Raw genomic sequence first — 19,817 nt, 5'->3', positions numbered from 1 at the left:
GTAGTACAGGATTTGGAGAGTGGACTTTGCAGACCGTAAAATTGGTGTCTTGGTTTTAATATCAGCAGCTATATACATATGCGGTATTGTCAAAATGGAGGCGTTTCATCTGGTGGAAAAAATGATAAAATTCCTTAAGGAGACTTATTATATCAATTAAATATTTATGTATAATTCTATTGGGTATGAAAATTAATTGAAACTGTAACTTAATTAGTATAAATTTCCTAGAACAGTTAATTGAATGGCCAAATGCACATGTAGCTATATCAAGCATATAATATCTGAGTCTCTGACATTTTGGTGGCAGATTTACACTACTTGAAGCCTCTATATATAAAAAAATCTCAAACAGGCTATATTACAAAAGTGCTTACTAGATTGTTTAGATTCCATGTTTATAAATATTTTGAATATATCTACTCAACTTTTGTTGATAACTGAATGGTACAATATAATTATATATGACTACACTTGTGCAAACATTCTCATCCAGATAGATTTCCTCAAACTATAATCATATTTAAGTGCTACCATTCAGAAGTTTTAGGTTCAAATTCAAAACCTGCTTTATCAACTGAATTACATTTTTCGGTACCACACAGTTGGTCATTCATTGTGACTTGCGTCTGGCGACACGTTCGGTGATAACTCGCTCATGTCCGTTATTCATATGAACTAAGTGGGCTGGACGCTCGCTGATGGTTTATATGCAGTGGGTGTCACCTTTTATTGGACAGCACATTTGTGCCGTCTTTGTGCCCTGTCACATTTTAAAGCCAATTTATGGCTAATTGACTGCTGCACTCTGTCGGGGCCGAACTCATCTTTTCAGATGAAACAGCCAATTTTCACTTAGCTCGTTTGATTGGCCATCATTGATGGAAAGGATTCAATAGCATGGGGTCAGTTTCGGCCCCTTTTAGTAATACTTCATACCTCAAATCACATCCTTTGGGTCCAAAATGTCCAGGTCCTTTTAGAAGAAGATGAAACTTTGTATTATAAATGTATCTAATGTCCAGCCATCTTGGAATTAAGGTCAATTTTAGAGGTTAGTATCTGCATAAAGAAGAAATTTCGTCACCTTCAGGTCTAAGTGTAAAGAAATCCAGGTTCTTTTAAGGAGAAGATGGAAAGGACTCTGTTTTAAGAATGTATCTGTAATGTCCATGCAACCAGTTTGGAATAAAGGTCAATTTTAAAGGTTAGTATACTTAAAAATGAAAAAAGGTTGACTTCCTGGTATTAACATTAATGTATTTATATCCCACTATTTTGGAATAGGGTCAATTTTAAGGGTTAGTATCCTAAAAATATGAAAATTCATTAACTTTTAAGAATGTATCTAAATTTCCAACCTTCTTGCATTAAAGGTCACTTTTAAAGGTTTGTATAAAAAATCATCAACTTACCTGGTTAAGTTTGATGTTAACAGTTATATGTTACAAGGGGTTTATAAATTAGGGTCTGTTTTGTAGGTACCCAGGGGCTAGTACTGAGTGGCATCCCGGCCATTGAGAATTAGATTGTCTGCTAGTAATCCCTTGTTGTCACTTCAAAAGATAAATGTTTTTTAGGGATTACTGTAAAGTGCTGTGTTGTATAGGGAGTTTTAATCCCTAGTTCCTTAAGGTACACCCCAAAAGGGACCATCCAAGCTGTCATCATTTATCTTAAGGAATTAAGGTTCGCTTTCAATTGCCTTATTGTATCATTGTGATGTCTTCAAAAATCAAACTATTTGTTTTGACGTTATGGAGAATATGTTTAAGTGTGACGCAGGGCAGTGACAAGCTAAAAACATTTACTTTGTGGAACCAAGGTAGCAACTGACAGATTTGAAAAATCTGTTGAATCAATGTTTACCACTGGAGAAGGGATTTGTGTCAGGAATATAGTTTCAAATTCAAAGTGTCAAAAAAGAAATGTATGTACATAAGTTATGATATGATGAACAAACATTTGTTGGAGCCAGATCGTCAGCAAGGTGTACTTGAACGTCGTTAAACGAAGGTAGGGTCTATAAAGTTTATATAGCTACACGTTAATTTGGTTAAATATTTGTATAACTTTCGGCCTCTTTTGTGTATTTAACACAGCAACATTGAAGTTTGATATTTTATTGACAAATTTAAAGCAAACGAGACAGTAACGCATTACTTGCCGTGGGGACAATTTTAACTAAGTGTCCTGTGTGTGTATATTACTCATTGACAATAGACGCTGCCACTTTGCTATTATCATATAGTGACCAGGCAGGCATGTACGATGAACGATATATAAAAACACACTTCGTAACGGTTTTCTAACCTGTCACTGTCACATGGAAAAGATCCCTGTCTCACTTCTAACAGCGTTTCTTTATGTATCATGATAAATTTTGATACATTTTGTGTTAAACAAGGCTTTAGTAAAGTAATCTATTTTATAGGTAGCCACATTTTTTTTTTTATATTTATCAACATGATAAAATGTACATAAAAATGATACATAGGATTATTTTAATTCTCTTTATTGTTGATTAATTATTTATTTAAAAAAAAAATATTTATGTTTATATATTCAGAATTTAAACTAATTAATTCATAAATAAGATGAAACATATTATTGAAAATGAAACAAATCTATTTCACACTTCAGTATATTAGAATCATTTTAATATGGATGGTTAAAAAATTAAAATATTGATCTAGCTGTTTTCACATCACCATGGTAAAAGAATTCTAGTTTTCAGAATTTCACCCGTTTTAAATCTTTGTTGATAAGATGAGAGAAAAACAAAGCAGACATCTTAATCACAGAGAACCACCTTGATAGTCGTGACAACATTTTTCTGTTTTATTTGACGTTGGTTTTACGATAATCACTGAGTATGTTTGCTTAGGTAGAGCTATGTAAAGATGCCGCTCTTACTTTCCTCCCTATCTCTGTCACGGGAAAGACCAACCACCGGTTACCGGCCGATGTTACATAACTTGTTTCATCGTAAAGCCCTCCGAGCTGCTGGGGAAACTAAAAAATTTTGAGAGATATGTAGGATTTTGTCTGGTGACAGACTGTCGAAGATGAGTGGACTCATGGAAACTTATTTAATCTTTTGTTTGTCCGTCTCGGATTGTTTCACGATGACGATGGATGAATAATCATCTCGTCTGTAGGAGAATAGGATGGTCCTGTATGTATTGTTGATGTGTGTAAAAGTGTTATCTTTACATTCTGGGTTCATTAAGAACGGTGGTTGTATCCCTGTTAAATGAGCTAGTGCAAAATAATTTTGAAAATTATATTTTTATTTACTCGAAAGATTGATATCAGAAAATGTCTGCTGCATTATAAATCAATTTTCCCTTAATTCACTTATAATTCAAGGTTGGTTTTTAAATAAAATCTTATCCATTCGCTGCATAGAATTATTTTGTACATTTATGAAACTTGACCTAGAAAAAAAGTTTTTGGAGAAATTTCATGTACTTTTAACAAATTATGTGTAATTAAAAAGTTATAAAGTATATATGGTTGTACTCTGTTGCCTGTATAAGTTTGTTTTCTCATACTTTTACTCAATGACATCTCTTAATTAGCCAGAAATTACACAGAGTGTGTATAGTCACACACAATCGACTTTCACTCTCTGCCTTTATCTAGATAATGGCGGACTTTGAGTGTTCAATATACACACAGCCACGATAATTGTTTCTCTTTTAAAGAAAACAAATGGATATACCACCGCAGCGATGAATTATTAGGTGACAAACATTATAACAATTTCCTCAAGTATTTAGAAGAATTAGAAAAGAATATTTCAGTGTAAGAAATGTTGTCTGGTGAACTGAAAGGCTGATTGAGAAACAAACACACGAAATAAACAACTGATAAGCGTGGAGATTTGTTGACGGAGTGACCGCTTGGTACATACCGTCATCAGCAGCATGTATCCGGCCAAACTTGACCACACGTAGTAGGGTTGGTCAGTTCCTGAATACAGGTAAAAGTACAGGCTGTGCTCAGGTGTAGCTCGTTACCTTTAAGACACACCTGAGGGAGCATAAGACGAATCGCTCAGGTAAACTACACTGTACACATCACTGTACACAGTTTGTGTGTGGTGTGGCAAGGTGTGGGGATGTATGTGAAACACTCTGGGATAAAACAATGTTACAACGTCATTTAGTGCATCAAGGATAGTAATACAAATGTTTCTCAGGAGGTCTTCAACTTCTTATTCTACAGGTATATATTATAACTCATTTATTTACATGAGATACATAATTCTGTATGTTTAATATGATATCCAACATGACGTTCATTACATCACTGGAAGGTGTAGTGTTGTTGAGATGATTAGAATACATTTCATCTGTGTTGCCATGGTTTTCATGCTAGCTGGCACATTTAATTAATAGATATGAAAGTTACATCTATATATAATAGAGATCTTATTTTGATGTTCTCTGATTAGTTTTGAATTTGTCATGCAGTTACTCTGTATATAGCACTATACTATAGTCAGCCTGATGGAGACCAACAGATCTGTACACCACATCTGTGTATGCATCTATTATAACCAAGTGATATTTTCTTGGATTACAATGTTATAAAGAATTGGACTTTTCATAAATTTAGGATTTTAGCTATATAGGTGATTTTTTTTTTATGAATCTGAAAAAAATGACTGCAAGGCAACTAGATGTAGAACTTTAAATGAGTAATAAATATAAACCAATTGTCATCTGATATCTGTATCAAAGATTTTAGAATATTTTCAGATGTTTCTACAAATCTTGACAAAGATTTTTTTTTTTTTTTTTTTTTTAAATTTAATTAATTTATCTCAGAATCTGCTAAAAGTCTATTTTAGAATAGATATAAATTGGACAATTGGATGCCACTGCAAACAAATCAGAAAAAATCACTTTTTAGGATAAAGTACACTTTAATTAAATCATAAAGATATCTGATTTAAATTTAATTTACTATGAACATGCATTCGTTTAAAGGTCAAATTTTATTTCACTATTTTATTCACTATATTGTAGATTATTTGGTCTCTATAATCAACATGTCTTAATTGCCTGTGCACTTAAAAACATTTACTAGATGGTGGTTTTGTTGGTGAATTAGATGTGTAGTTTTTAAAATGTTTTAAAGCATGATTACAAAATTGAGTAAATACTTAAAAGCATTTTTTTTTTCAAAGTAACATAGAATTTTTTTTAACATAGTTGTGAAATGACTGATATTTGATTTAGTGAAAATGTCAATACAAATTTTCATGGGAAAGTTTCAATTTTTCCCTGGCAATTAGCAGAAGGGAATTGTGAACTTTAATTAGTCTTGGGTATCGTTAGCGGGTCGGTCTGTAGTCCTAACTGCCAAACCAGTAGAGTGTTTACTTCGCTAACAAAACTTGTATGGATTTCTCACCCTGTGCTTCACGGACAACAAAAACGGAGCAAATATTGTCAAATAAACCACTTGTTTACCATCGATACACACGAGCATCCCGTGAAACTAGCACAGTTCCGTCTAACAGTGTTTCTTCTTTTCAAGTTTTTGTAACCACCTTTTATGTTCAAATGACCAGATGTTGACATTTTTAAACCTGAAATAAACTTTGTCCTTTGGTATTAGTCTTGTTTGTATAATTTTTGGGACAGATTATTTAAAATGTGTCTTAGTGCCTTGTAGTCAAAGCTGATCTGAGTCATCAGAATGCTTAATGATTGTCAACACTTTGTTTTTTGGAGAAAATAATTGAAATTTTAATTGATGATTTTAGGTGGAGGAAAAATTTGTGTCTTTGTTGGTAATTTCCCTCATAACATTAGCATTCTGAAATTAATATCAGGGGAAACATTTGAAATAAGTTTTAATGTTTTATGAAAATTTTGTTCTTTATTCAATCTTTTTTCTTTCAACAGGGAACAGTTTTTACGAAGGAGGAATTTTAGATGACATGACACAGATGGAAACTCGAAGGACATGAAACAAAGAAGGAAATAATACCTGGACGAAAATTTTACCAAATATGGCTCCTGTTCATTTATTTCTCCTTTGTTCTTTGTTTCTGGTGAGTCAATGCCTGGCCAACTCGCCCAACGTTACTTTTCCATTACAAGAGGAGAAGCCAAATAACACTATCATCGGTAGCATCATTGAAGAACTAGATTTAAGGAATAAACTCGACCCTGATGTCCTCAACAGCATCCAGTTTAGATTCATGGATGGTTCCAACATTCCCACAATATTTCGTATCGATAGTAACAGTAGCAAGATTTTCACAGTCGGAGTCATTAATCGTGAGGATGAGAACGTATGTCAGTTTAAAGTGGATTGCTACTTTGATTTCGAGGTGCTAGTCGGAACACCATTGTCTTCGGTTTACTTGGAAATAATTACAGTTCGGATCAACATCACAGACAAAAATGATAATACACCAACATTTTCTAAATCTATAATGGTCCTGAATATTTCGGAATCAACAGCTGTACATAAAAGTTTTCTAATTGAAAATGCACAGGATTTAGATCGAGGTGGCAACAATTCTATCCAGTCTTATGAATTAGTAGCCCTACAAACACAATCAGATTTTGTTCTTCGACAAGAAGCAAATGCTATTGATGACAGTCCCATTTTAAACTTAGAGGTAAATCAGGAACTAGACTATGAACGGCAGACAAATTATGAACTGATTATTTTAGCTAGGGACGGAGGAGTGCCTGCCCGCACTGGGACTCTCACAATTCAAGTCAATATTCTCGATGAAAATGATAACAAACCAATTTTCAAAGATCCAGCTGTAAATATAACTGTTACGGAAGATCTTCAGCCGAACAGTCTCATTTTCACCATGGATGCTACAGATAAGGATTCTGGGAAATTTGGTGAAGTTTTTTATAGGTTACGTAAATCCCAACCTCAGGAAATATATGAACTTTTTGAAATTGGAGAAGATGATGGACATTTAACAGTTAAAGGAACATTGTCATACCAGCCTGGAAAAGTTTATACGATTATTGTGGAGGCCTCAGACAAGGGAAGTAACCCTCTTGTGTCTTCAGCTGTCGTAAGACTATCAGTACGTGACTCTGGAAATAATGCACCGAAAATTAGCCTCAGTTTCATATCTGACAAATATCCAGACAAAGTTGAGATCTGCGAGTGTGCTGACTTACAAATGTTTGTTGCCTTGATTCAGGTTTCGGATATAGACACAGGAGCAAATGGAGAAGTCACATGTTCCACATTCAGTACTTATTTTGGACTATCTAGTTTCGGTAACCAAAGATATAAGGTCATAGTTCAACACAAACTGGACAGAGAATCTATTCCGGAGCACAACATCACAGTTACGTGTCACGATAAGGGAACTCCACAGTTGGACGGTTCGGTGACTTTCACCGTCATCGTCTCAGATGATAATGACAACCCGCCTAAATTTTCGCAACATTATTACAGCATTAGCATGGAGGAAAACAATGCTCCTGGCCAGGAGGTAATCCAGGTCGCCGCCACCGATGACGACATCGGACCAAATGGAGTCGTAACTTATGCCATAGATCCACCTTCTGATCAGCGCTTTGAAATAGATTCCATTACCGGTGTTGTTCGTGCCAACATGGTGTTTGATAGAGAGGCTACTGCTCATGTGACCTTGAGTGTCATTGCTATGGACAATGGATCACCAAGACTTAATGCTACCGCTACTGTTGTCATAGATATCATCGACCAAAACGACAGGGATCCTGAATTCCTTAAGAGTATTTTCCCATTCAGAATTTCGGAAAATCTTCCAGCAGAAACGCCTGTGGGGTCTGTAACAGCTGTGGATGAAGACCAAAATTCAAATGGTGAGGTCCGCTACCGATTTACACCAGGCTTTGATAATTTTTCTGTTCCTTTTGTTATCTATCCAAGTGGAGAAATTAAAACCACAAAGGAGCTAAATCGTGAGGATCTCAGTCGCTATGACTTCACAGTAGAGGCATATGATCAAGGAAATCCCCCCAGAACAGGATCAACACAAGTTGTGATTACTGTGACTGATAGCAACGACAACACACCACAATTTATATTTCCAAACGAGGAAAATTATACCATTTCCATCCCTCACACGACCCCGGAAGATAGCATCATTGCTTCAATTCAGGCTTATGACATGGACGAGGGTGAAAATGGAAAAGTAATGTTCTTCATCAAAAAGGGTGATGTTGATAACATGTTCTACCTGAATCATGAAACTGGAAGCCTTCATATTCGCAGGGCTTTTGAATTTCACGAGGATAAGCAATATACTCTGACCTTAGAGGTCAAAGATCGTGGATCACCCATTGTGCAATCCAAAGATCGTGACCTTCACATAATCGTGAGATATGTTAACACAACAACGATGATAACAACGCCTCAGGATGCGGACAAATTTGTGCTTATCGTTGTATCAGTTGTATGTGTAACTGTCGTGCTATCAATCGGCCTGATCGCTGTAATATGTGTGCTTCGTAAACGGGAGAAGGACAAAAATAACAATCCAGAGTTATCTTTCCCTACTCAGTGTACCAGTATACCTAATCTGTATGATGAACCAAATCCCTCGTCACAAGGAAAATCCAAGCCAAAAGCCAAAGTGAGCTTTTCACTGGATTCTAACTCACAGTTTACAAAGAATCAGCTTTTACAGAAACTAACAGGCTCACCGGTAAGTTGGCTTAGATAATATATCCAACTTGTAGTTATCTCCCTTGGTATTTTTGGTGTTATTACACTTATCTCCCTTGATGATGATTATCTTTCTTATGATCATTGTCTCCCTTGCTTAATGCCCATTATGATATATGATTCTTTTAGTTTATTAAAGTCGTCTTCATTTATTTTAAAAGGTTAATCTTTCTACGTAAATTTAATAAATATCTTTCTAAATTAATGTTTGCTATGCCAAATGGAAAAATAGCATTCTAAATTTTTGGAAAAGTTAGAATAGTACTCTTTTAAATTTATGCCATTTTAAAATGTATTCCTTTATTTTGGAAAAATCATCACGTTTAAAATATATATATAAGTCATCGGAAACATGACTAAACACAGCCTTAGTATTAACAGAAAGAAATATGTATCTGAAAATCTCAGAATATACACAATAGTTTTCATTTGTATACAAAGCCAGATTTTTTTAACACATAACAATACGTCACAAATACAAAAGGTGTCGACAAAACCTGTTGCCACAAAAATAAACCTCCAATGTGTGAACAAATCCTGAATATAGTGTCAAAGATTGGCTAGATAGATAAAACAATAGTCTGAATGTTCCAACTTGATGAACCGCACATTGGACTGGGAACTTCTAGGAGGCCGACTCTATTGTTCGCTTCCTGTGACTAAGTCAGGCTGGAGATTTTTGTCTTCAGATAATGAGTGTTGTGTTCTCTTGTAGGTGTCTTGTCTTAAACCCAACAACAAAGAAATTTGATACTGTCGCAAAAATTATTTTTTTTATGTTTAAAAAACAAAATAAGATTTAGTTAACTTTAGATTGTTTCAAAATTAATATTCTAAATTATTTATTTGATATTGTTCTCCCTTTTATTTTTGAATTTGAAAAACTTGACGTTCTCAGATTTTGTCATTTGTAAAACGAGTCATGCAACTGCAAGAGGTTGGTCAATTGAAAAAAATCATTGATTAATTATAAATTGATGCAATTTGAAAGGGATATATACCAATTTATTAAGTATTTCTTTGAAAGTCATAAATTTGATATCAGTTTTAAAAGAAAAAATGATTTAAAGAAAAATTATATTGTAAAAAAGTGATTCCCATAACATATATGTGGGAAGTGGGGGGATAGTTATAACAAAGAAAGGCATTTTAACAATAGTTCAAAGTCTACACTACTACTGTATCCGATTTCAGTAATTTAAAAGTACAAACTTTTTAAATTGCTCATTAAAAGAAATTCACACACAATCGGACAAAGTCAGAGAGTTCAATACTTTTGAATAGATTCAAGTAGATTTGTAAACTGTTTTGAAGTAGAGGTGAAATGGAACCATCCTTGTAATGATAGGGGAGGGGAGAATAAGGTGACTTCAGCTTGTTAATTCAAGGAAGTCTATCGAGATCCTCCTTTTGTTTACTGTCAGTAAAAGCAATGTGAAAAAACAAATGTTAAAACATCAAAGGTACCAATATGTAGATTTATCCTAGCTTGGAATTTTCTTGATTAGGTTTAAATTTATAATTTGGGAAAAAATTCTATTATCATTTGAAACAGTTTTTGAATATAGACCACCTACAATGCATTGTTGGACACCTTATTTGACAGACATTTAGAAGGTGATGTAGATTTATCTTAGCTTTAAATTGTCAATTTTGTTTGAAATAGGATTTGCATAAAAACAAATTCATGGTTTTTTAGACGATTGAAATCCTACTTCATTAAACACTACCAGCATTACCATGTTACAAACCTTACTGGCAAGTGTCAACAAGGTCAAGTCAGAGTTGTACTGGGTGTATGTACAGGTTCTACCCATATGTATACATATATATATATATAGATTGGATCACACGACCGCAAATGAAACTTCTGGTCAATATATATCGGGGCCTCTGATCTCGGGATGATTTGTGGTGTCTGGAGGACAAAAGATTTATCTAAAATGGTTGACCAATCAAAATCACCATGACTATTAACCCCTGGCAGGTGAAGTGTAACTTTGAAGATAAAATAGTCAGCCAGTTTGATGGCTGGGAGCTGGTCGACGTCAGATAGTTTCAATCTTTCCTCCGGATACTCCTCCGATTCTTATCTGCCTATTTCATCGTCAGTAATTTACATATCTCGTTAGGATCTTGCCATAGGATAAATCAAACAATAGAGATGTTTGTTCCATCTATAATACATTATTTTTTTGCATATTTTTTCGAGTACACTAAAAGTCAATCACATGTTGCTATGGTGATGTATTTTTCTTAAATACTTACCGGAGGGTAGCTGTTAAACGTTATGGTGATCTAGAATCCATTGTCGCTCTTTGTGAGGTGGAAGATAAGAATGAGTAAAAACTACCATTAACATAATTTTAAAATGAGGAGTCATGATATTTGAATAGAGCTTTTGAATTGTTGGTTTATTGTGATGAAAATAGCATGCTTATATTGTAGCATAACATAGATGTATTATAAGTGATGTCCACAAAACCCAAAACAAAAAATACACAAATTGGAATCGACAAACAGTACCAGTAACTTTCTCCAGGGATGGTTTGTTAAATGTGTACAGGTACATTAAACATAAGATTCCCATCCCAATGGTACAGAAATGCTGGCTTATCGTCCTATAATTTGAGGGAGTTCCCTGGCCTTTGTGTGAATGTACACGGTTGAGGATTACTAGTACAAAACGCTCTCTTATGTATTCTTTTGGTGAAACAAAAAGCCATGATAAGGTATATTGTAAGAGAATACGAGGCTAGTCGTTAAAGTATTGTTATTGAAATAGAACAACTTGACTTCTTGACCCTCCCAGCTCATATCTTCATCTTTGGGGATTTTATGATAAAATCTTAAGTTTTACAAAGGTGAAGATGTCTTTGTTGTCTTTTACCTGTGTTTTTTGTTGTTGATTACCATGGCGACTGTAAGTTACTAAGTTACTGATTATGTGATAAGAAGTGTTAAATAATATGTGTTGTCCAGTTCACTCAACCATGACTGCTTTCAACTCCGTAGCTAGATAAAAATACACTTTTCTAACAGAAATGATGGAAAAAAAAGATAATGCTTCAGCTTGAAGTTTCCTCCCAATTTAACCGAAAAAGTTTTGAAAAAGAAAAAAGAAATGTTTTGAGATTTGATTTTTGATAATTTACCTGTCAATAGGTATCAATGTAAGTATTGTGTAATTTGTATTGTTTCAGACTGGTAACAAACCTGAAGTAAAGGACACTGAGAAACTTGTAGTACACCTCCCCGGCGGACAGAAATACCCTCCTAGTAACTCAGAAAAAATCAACAACTACCATCAAAAACAGGTAACATATACAGCTGTATATATACTTCTATCAATATCACATCCATCAGCTTTCCTTTTTTGTGCCACTCTTTCTCCAGATCATATGGATCTTTCTTTCTTTCTTTCTTTCTTTCTTTCTCTTTCTTTCTTTCTTTCTTTCTTTCTTTCTTTCTTTCTTTCTTTCTTTCTTACTTTCAATCTTGGTGTAATATTTAGGAATAGATCTACCTGCCTGCCATTTTAATAATCTACTCTGTTGACATCTGTCAGCATGATAGAAATGGATGGTTTGTTTCTGCGTCACACGTTTCTGATTGACAATCAGATGTGTGTTATGACACCACGGACGATCATGTTTCACAATATTGCATGTGTGCCGTTTTACCTCTATAAATATCTGTGATATCGTGTTGTATCTCCTCACTGTATTCGAGCAACATCTGCCTGGCACTTTTAGCCTAAGATTTTTTTATGAAAAAAGACAAATTTATATTCCTTTCAATGAAATTAAATAAAAATTTAGCAAATCTGAAATTTAATACCAGCAGTAAGTCTATATATTCAGCAAATCCGATATCTAAGACTTCAAGTATATTTAATTTTAGTTTAAATTAGCACAGTTCTTGATGAAAATGCATATATTTTATATGAAAAATATAGGGTAACTAAGTACTTCTACTGCAATAACACTTTTGGTTGATTTCATTTTCCATATGAGAGCTAGCTTTATATCTGTTTAATAAGCAAATCAAATTGAAATCTACGGCAATTTGGGTTGACAGACCTAAATGTTACATAAACAGATTAAATGGGCACATTTTTCTCAGGGGAGTTTGATCTGTTTACATAGCTTATTTTTATGGACCCTAAACCCCTAAAAATTTATACGATAGTGTGCACGATAAAACGGCAATAAAACACGAATAGAACATGCATCGATGTACCTGTCTACAAACATGCCCCTGTCCCTGCTAATAAAGCACCTGTGGACTCGCCAATATGACACGCAGATTAAACCTGGAAACCTGTTTTCTTCCGGTTCATTTCGGATTGGAATCCCAATGAAAGTTACACAGGGATGGACCATTAGTGAGAGAGACTTTTTCTATTGTTATACCGCTATTGTTACTATGAGATGGGATTTATTTCACATGATCTATACTAGGGGAAGTCAAACAGCATTTCAGAGTATAAACACCTAGCTTTATCGTAAGCTTTAATCCCCGTAACATGTGGTAGTCAGCGTATATATCAAACTCAGTATCTCATGTGAATATACATGTATACCTGTATCTTTGAAATGAGTTGGTGATGTTGATTTCACCGTTTAATGACTTGATGAAAGCTTGAAGTTTATTCAGGATTTCAGGGAAAATAGTGATACAGAAACTTAAAAGCATGAATTAACCAATCCAATATTGATTAAGAATACATCAAGATGAAATTTTAAGGTTTACTTACAGAATAAAAGTGGTATTCAGGATTGAGTAAATTATTAGGTCATATATTGACATTTGTCATACTCTGAGATACAACAAATTTATAAGAGCCTATCAGAAAACATTTGCTATAAAATATTGCATATTTTTGTTTTTGTAAATAAAATATTTTCAAAAAAAGTAGTTCTGAATGCATAGGAGGACATAAAGAATTAAAATAATAACAAATTTTGAAATTTAAAAATTATGCATGGCTTGATTAAAAGGCATCATATATGTTTGTGTCCATTTGAATGATCTTCACATCAAACCCGATGGTTTAAAATAACACATCAAAATGTTCAATTAGAATTTGCCTCAGACTATGTACCTGGTACGATTTCCTGTTCTCTGTCTCTGGTATTGTTCAGATACCCAATAAATATGAAATTCCATTTGAAGAGTATTAGTTGCAATATATCAACAATCATTTGATAAAGGGCTTATCTGTCGCTTTATGAAGAGGAAGAACGTGTGATGATAAATGGCGGTTATTTATCTACGATTATTGATATCTAAATATTACACACACGGACCTCCCCGCGAAAGGAGTAAACAATTTGACAGCGGGGCTCAATAATGTGGTGACATTTTCGGCAGAAAGAAAGTTTAGATTAGGTTTGTAAAGTCGGTGAGGATTTTAGGCTTTAGATACAGTGTTAGAAATATTGATCAGATTTTTGACAAGCTGTTCAGTAACTCTGCCTGTGTGGATTATTTCCTATACAGAAATACGGACGTGATGTCTACCTCTTTTTATCTTCTGTGTTCATTTTATAAGATGATGTTCGTGCTCGTTGAAACGTTCAAGTGGCCGATGGAATATTGATGATTCAACTTACTAAACTATGTTTTTTCATTTCAACATGTCAGTTTGTGAAAATGAAAATTAATAATGTCAGCAGTTAAAATCAAATATCTAAAGAAATCAAATAAAATTGACCAGACACGTTTTAATTGTTTCTACCTGCTGTTTCCTGAGCTAGAGAGAGGATTGATATTAATTATACAAATATTTTAGAATTTAAATGTCCGTCCACTATAATACATGTATAGTTAATCAAGTTCACAAGATTTTACATCTTGCAATCCTTTAATTCACTTTCATATATTTTTAATAGTTGTATACCGTAGCTTGAAAAAGAAGTTTTCATTCAATATCTACCTTTTCATTATTCTTAATTTATTTTGTATAAAAAGATTAATTTGATGCACCAACAAATGCTTTTAAATTAAACAGACACCAGGAATAGCTAAATCATAACTTAATATTCCAATAAATAGCATTAATATACCTAAATCAGAAGTCCATTTCCTCAGATTTTGCCGTCGTTCAAAATGATGATAAAATGGCAATGATGCTTTATGTACCTGTGGTGGGAATTAATAGATCGTCGTGCTTTCTCATGCGGAAATGGAAATCATTTTCCTCTGAATGTCTACGCCGGTGACCTCCTCAGGTATCTTTCCACATTTAACGAAGGATAACTGTATAAAAACTGTGCCATTCCATTGCCTGGTATCCTGTCCAGTGTAATTTTACACCTGAGCGAGTTTTCATAACAGGATAATTTCATAAAATCAATGAAATTGGTTAAAAGTGGGGGAAAACGAGATGAAATGGACCACAACATTTTGCGCTTAATTCTGTCGCGACATGATACTTAATGTCTGTAAATGTGACAGGATTTAGCCATCCCTAATCTCCAGGATATATAGAAAAAGACATCCCAGGTGGCCATTCTGACAGAGGTTATAGGTGATTACAACACCCCTGCTGTTTCCTCGGGAGATGTCAGTCAAATCATGGTCACAACGGAGGGTTTTAAATGTCCGAATTCAGAATGAGGGGGACTCACTCAGTGCCTCACATCCCAATAAAGATTGAAATTTCATGTACCATAGAAAACATTTAAAAATGCAAATTATCTTATATTTCTTTTTGAAAGTGATAATCTGATATCATTGTGCTGCATACGAAACATTTTGCCCTAAATTTAGTATTTTAGTATTTATTTAACGACCTGGTAGCAGAATTAGAAATATAACAGTAATTTAATTTTGATATTATTTTGTATATTTCAGGTTATAGTATCTAAGTCGCACCAGGAAGAGAGCCTGAGTGAGTCGTCCGGGGAAACCTTGCCATCCGTCGCAGATAGTGGTCATGGTGGCAGCGAGGAAGACTTCTCACACGCAGGTATATATTCTATATATATATATTCAATATATATCTATTGTTTTATTCATATAAAACAGTGAGATATGATTCAGTTTATTGTGCTGGAGTTACCTCCCTTTTAATGAGTTCTTTCACTGTAACAATGTACAATTACATATGGCTACTGAAAATAAATTAACTTTTAATTAATTTATCTAATTTAAGCTCTAAACATAGAATTTTTTCCTTGCTCTTTTTTCATTCTGCTTTTATTTTTATTTTCAGACAATCAAAACACTTTTGAACTCAACCCACTGTTTGCACAAGGGAAGGATACGCCGGGAATATATGTAATACGGCAGCATAGCCATGGTGGGAACTCTGACGTACCCATCACCAAACCACTCAAACATCAAAACAGATACTCATTACCGCCGGGCATCAGAGCACCGAGTGTACCGGTGAAAAACACAAATCGCTATTTAGATGACAGTTTACTGACTTCTAGTGTAAATTCAACAATGTGCTCAACAAATCGTAGTCAAAACTCACATAAACACAATCCTAATAATGTGAATACATTGCCTACAATATTTGACTTGCAATCAAAAGGCCATTCTAGTTTTGACTTTGGTAGTGGTTCTATGTTTTATAGTAAGGATTTCACACTTGGAAGCCAAAGTGCACACAGTAGAGACGATGACGAAGTCACGACAACGTCGGGCAGTTATACAATAAATCCAGACGAATTAGACGATGATTTTTCTATACGTCCAAACGACCTCTATGTGTGAAAGGCAGCACATATGTGATATTGTGATATAAATCGTTGGAGGTCGAACAGTTTGGAATACATGTGTTTATATGTATGTAATATGAAATGAATTGGTGCGATATTGGATGTGAAGAATCCTACAAGTGATAGAAACCATCACTCATATGTGGTTAAAAACTACGGCAACAACAAGTCATCGCAAAAAACTAGGACAGCGATGATATCCACCTCATGGAAACACGATATCTAGAGTGGTCAGTGGTCACATATCAGCATCCTCTTGGGGACTTCACCCAAGGGAAAATGACAGGTAAATATCACAAATATGTGTACATATATTTAAATACATGAAGTACATTATATATTTTCAGTAAATTCAACAATTAGATATTTTATAAATTGCAAATGTTTTATATCCAATAAACTTTTAAGAAAAAGTTATTCAAACATCAGCCACTGAAAGATAAAGTTTCTTTTTATTGTGATAAAATTCCTTAGTAATTGTTTTATGCAGTATTGTGATTGATGTGTTTTATATGGAAATATTTTTTTTTTTCATTACAGACACCATTGTGCTATGGCCAATCAGAATGTTAAGTCACCATCAGTCATCTAGAATGTTCCTTCATCACGAAAGTTGAAAGAAACAGACGAAATCTGGAAACCAACATGTACTGAAAACCATTGTAATAGATAATTATTGAAAAAATGTTGATCCTAAAAAGAAATATAAAACAAATGTATGTCTCTGATGGAGTTGAAATTAGAATCTTTAAGAGCCAATCATGAAAAAATGATTGTAAGACATTTTAACTGAGTGATTTGTTTTTCTCATGGATGATTTTGTTTGTCATTTAATGTGAAGGATTTGGGTGAAATATGTGCCATAATTAGTATCTAATCTTTTTATGTCAAAATTTAATTCAGGCATTATCTGGAAAATATATATTTACCAGTCAGTTATTCAATAATTTTGTTAATTGAAACACAATTTTGTAACATTATTTTCTCTGTCTGTTTTGGTGGTGCTATTAGGCTGGCTGACTAAAACAAAGCATTTATAATTAAAATATGAAGTTTTTCTTTAACAATGATGTTAATTGAGCTACATGGGTACCAGTGAGAGATCTGTATAGCATTTCAAAGAAAAATATCCCTTATTGTATTTGCTTTATATGGATTTACAACAAGAAGGGTTTAAAACAAAGATTTGAGATCCAGCGTTAACCAAAGTTATGTAACATAAATATGGATGTGATATATTAGTTATCCCTATATATTTTTTACTGTAATACAAATGTGTTCACTATATATATCATAATTCTAGGGTGAGGCTTGATGTATATCCAAATTTACTGCTTAATAACTATTTGAAGTGTATGCTTAACATGTAAAGATGCATGTTTGTTCAAATTCATGTTTTAACGTGCAAAGATATATTTTGTTTTTGTACCAGTAATTATATAAGCAAAATTAACTGAATAGAATAAATACATGATTTACAAAATCAATTTCAGGTTATGTTGAAATGATTTTTGATAAATTTGATAACAGAAAAATATATCTTACAGATTTTAAATCTTTCACCCATGAAGACACATTTGGGTTCATCTAATTCAATATCTGTGACAGCCCATTATAAAATTTCAGGGGTTAATGGGTTAATTAGTGAATAAATTATTTGATCAAATTAATGAAAATAGAAAAAGTTTGAGAGGCATTAATGTTTAAAGACAAGATGTAAAGCAAAGGATTTAAAAGTATACTGTAGACAATGCGTAATACAGTACAGAAAATCAGAAAAATGAGAAGTCACTATAATCAGATTTGCAAAAAAATGACTATTACTTTTGAATGTGTGAGAGAAAAACAGGAAAGAGAGAAAGTTAAAATTGAAAGACTGAATAAATGAGAGATAGAATCCAAAGAAATTCAAAGCTCGTTAGCAGACCAATTTTTGTACATTTCTAATTTCATTGGTCATTACGACACATAACATATGCCTTTCAACAGTGCAGTTAGTGCGTCTAAAATAATATTGTATTTTTATATTTTTACTTAAGAACAAAGTTTCATATTCTGGTATTTCGATACATTATGGTTACGTTGTTCTTATAATGATGATGTTTATGTTGTTGTTGTTATTGTTACGATACTGTACATGTGAATTTATATGTGTTATAGTATAACAGGGCGGTGATGAACACTAAATTGCACAGTGTACATGTATAATATAAAACTATAAATGAAAAAAAATACAGGAAAAAAAATGAGAAAACAATATGATGAAAATAATAAAAATCATAAAATAAAATGCCTGACTTGTTTTGTTTGTTCACATTATGGTTATATAAGTAGAATTTGATCAGTTGGGACAAATCCTTATAAATGCAGGGTTTAATGTATAAAATTTCAAGTCTTGAAATTATTCTCAGTTAGTTCTCAGTCTGATTCATTTACTGCAGTGAATTCTTAAGTCTATCACTATTTTGGATTTATTTGGAAAATACAGAATTTGTAGAATTCATCAGCAGGAGACAAAAATGCTTTATAACGGTCAACAGTAATATCGATTTGTATGCTTCCCCATCTACTTTTAAAAGCTTTTAGCTATAGGCTGAGGAGATGAATCATTGCCTCCAGATGGTGTTTCGTTTCATGAAGTTACCATTAAATCTACTGTTACAAACCACATATATAACATACATATCTATTTTGAGTTCATATCAGTCATACATCCATGAACTGCTATTTGCAAATTACAGATACCTGCATTTATGAGAAAAAATAAAATGAAAAATACTGTAATGTGTGATCCCTCTCAAATTTAAGGTGTACATCCAAATGAGTAATTTTGATCATATACTGAAACTACCAAACATGCAAATATGGGGATAAAAATTGTTTGGAGACTAAAGATTGCTCAAGCTTGGCAATTAGGGAAGTCATATGAATTAAAGGCTATATAATTTTCATAATGTTGATGGTTGGATCAAGATCAAATACCAATTAGTGTCTTGTGTTTTGGAGAAGAAAAAAAGTACAGTATATTATCTGCAGTAATAATTAGATATTGAGACCTACGTATACCTTTCTATTGGTGATAGTTTTTAAATAGCGACAGAAAAAAAAATGCTGTAAGGGTTTGTGGCTGATCCAAATTATCAGTCAAAGGGAGGCAATCCATTTAGATTTCAGCAAAAGATTTATGGCGGGAAAATTTTTGTCAAGTCTACCATGTAGTTTTATTACGACTTATGAACCAAACCCATCCGATTTATAAAACTTTTAAATGAATAAAAAAATATCGTAATTTCTGTACGCAAACAAGAACAAGGGATCATAACTAATAGTTTTATACAAGGATTTGTTTTATAGTTGCATTTG

The 19,817-nt window shown here is 33.3% G+C and overlaps 1 protein-coding gene across 3 annotated transcripts in view; it reads left to right on the top strand.

The window, feature by feature from the left end:
* The window catches only part of LOC138327705 (protocadherin beta-11-like), a 38,727-nt gene extending 19,983 nt beyond the window's left edge, over positions 1-18,744 (top strand). For 2 of the 3 annotated variants that reach the window (XM_069274016.1, XM_069274017.1), the window contains 5 exons: positions 5,925-8,698; positions 11,922-12,035; positions 15,580-15,694; positions 15,941-16,740; positions 16,995-18,744. In XM_069274016.1, coding sequence (XP_069130117.1) covers positions 6,032-8,698; positions 11,922-12,035; positions 15,580-15,694; positions 15,941-16,449 — 3,405 coding nt within the window. In that variant the 5' untranslated portion in view covers positions 5,925-6,031 and the 3' untranslated portion in view covers positions 16,450-16,740; positions 16,995-18,744. Of the gene's footprint in view, positions 1-4,051; positions 4,234-5,924; positions 8,699-11,921; positions 12,036-15,579; positions 15,695-15,940; positions 16,741-16,994 lie in introns of those variants that run through there. The other variant, XM_069274015.1, reaches the window with a different exon arrangement.
* The last annotated feature ends 1,073 nt before the right edge of the window (positions 18,745-19,817 follow it).

The sequence above is a fragment of the Argopecten irradians genome, chromosome 7 (assembly GCF_041381155.1).
Source record: "Argopecten irradians isolate NY chromosome 7, Ai_NY, whole genome shotgun sequence".
In the NCBI taxonomy this organism is placed as follows: Eukaryota; Metazoa; Mollusca; class Bivalvia; order Pectinida; family Pectinidae; genus Argopecten; species Argopecten irradians.
Note: the sequence above shows the minus strand (reverse complement) of the source record. Positions and strands in the feature narration are given on the sequence as shown.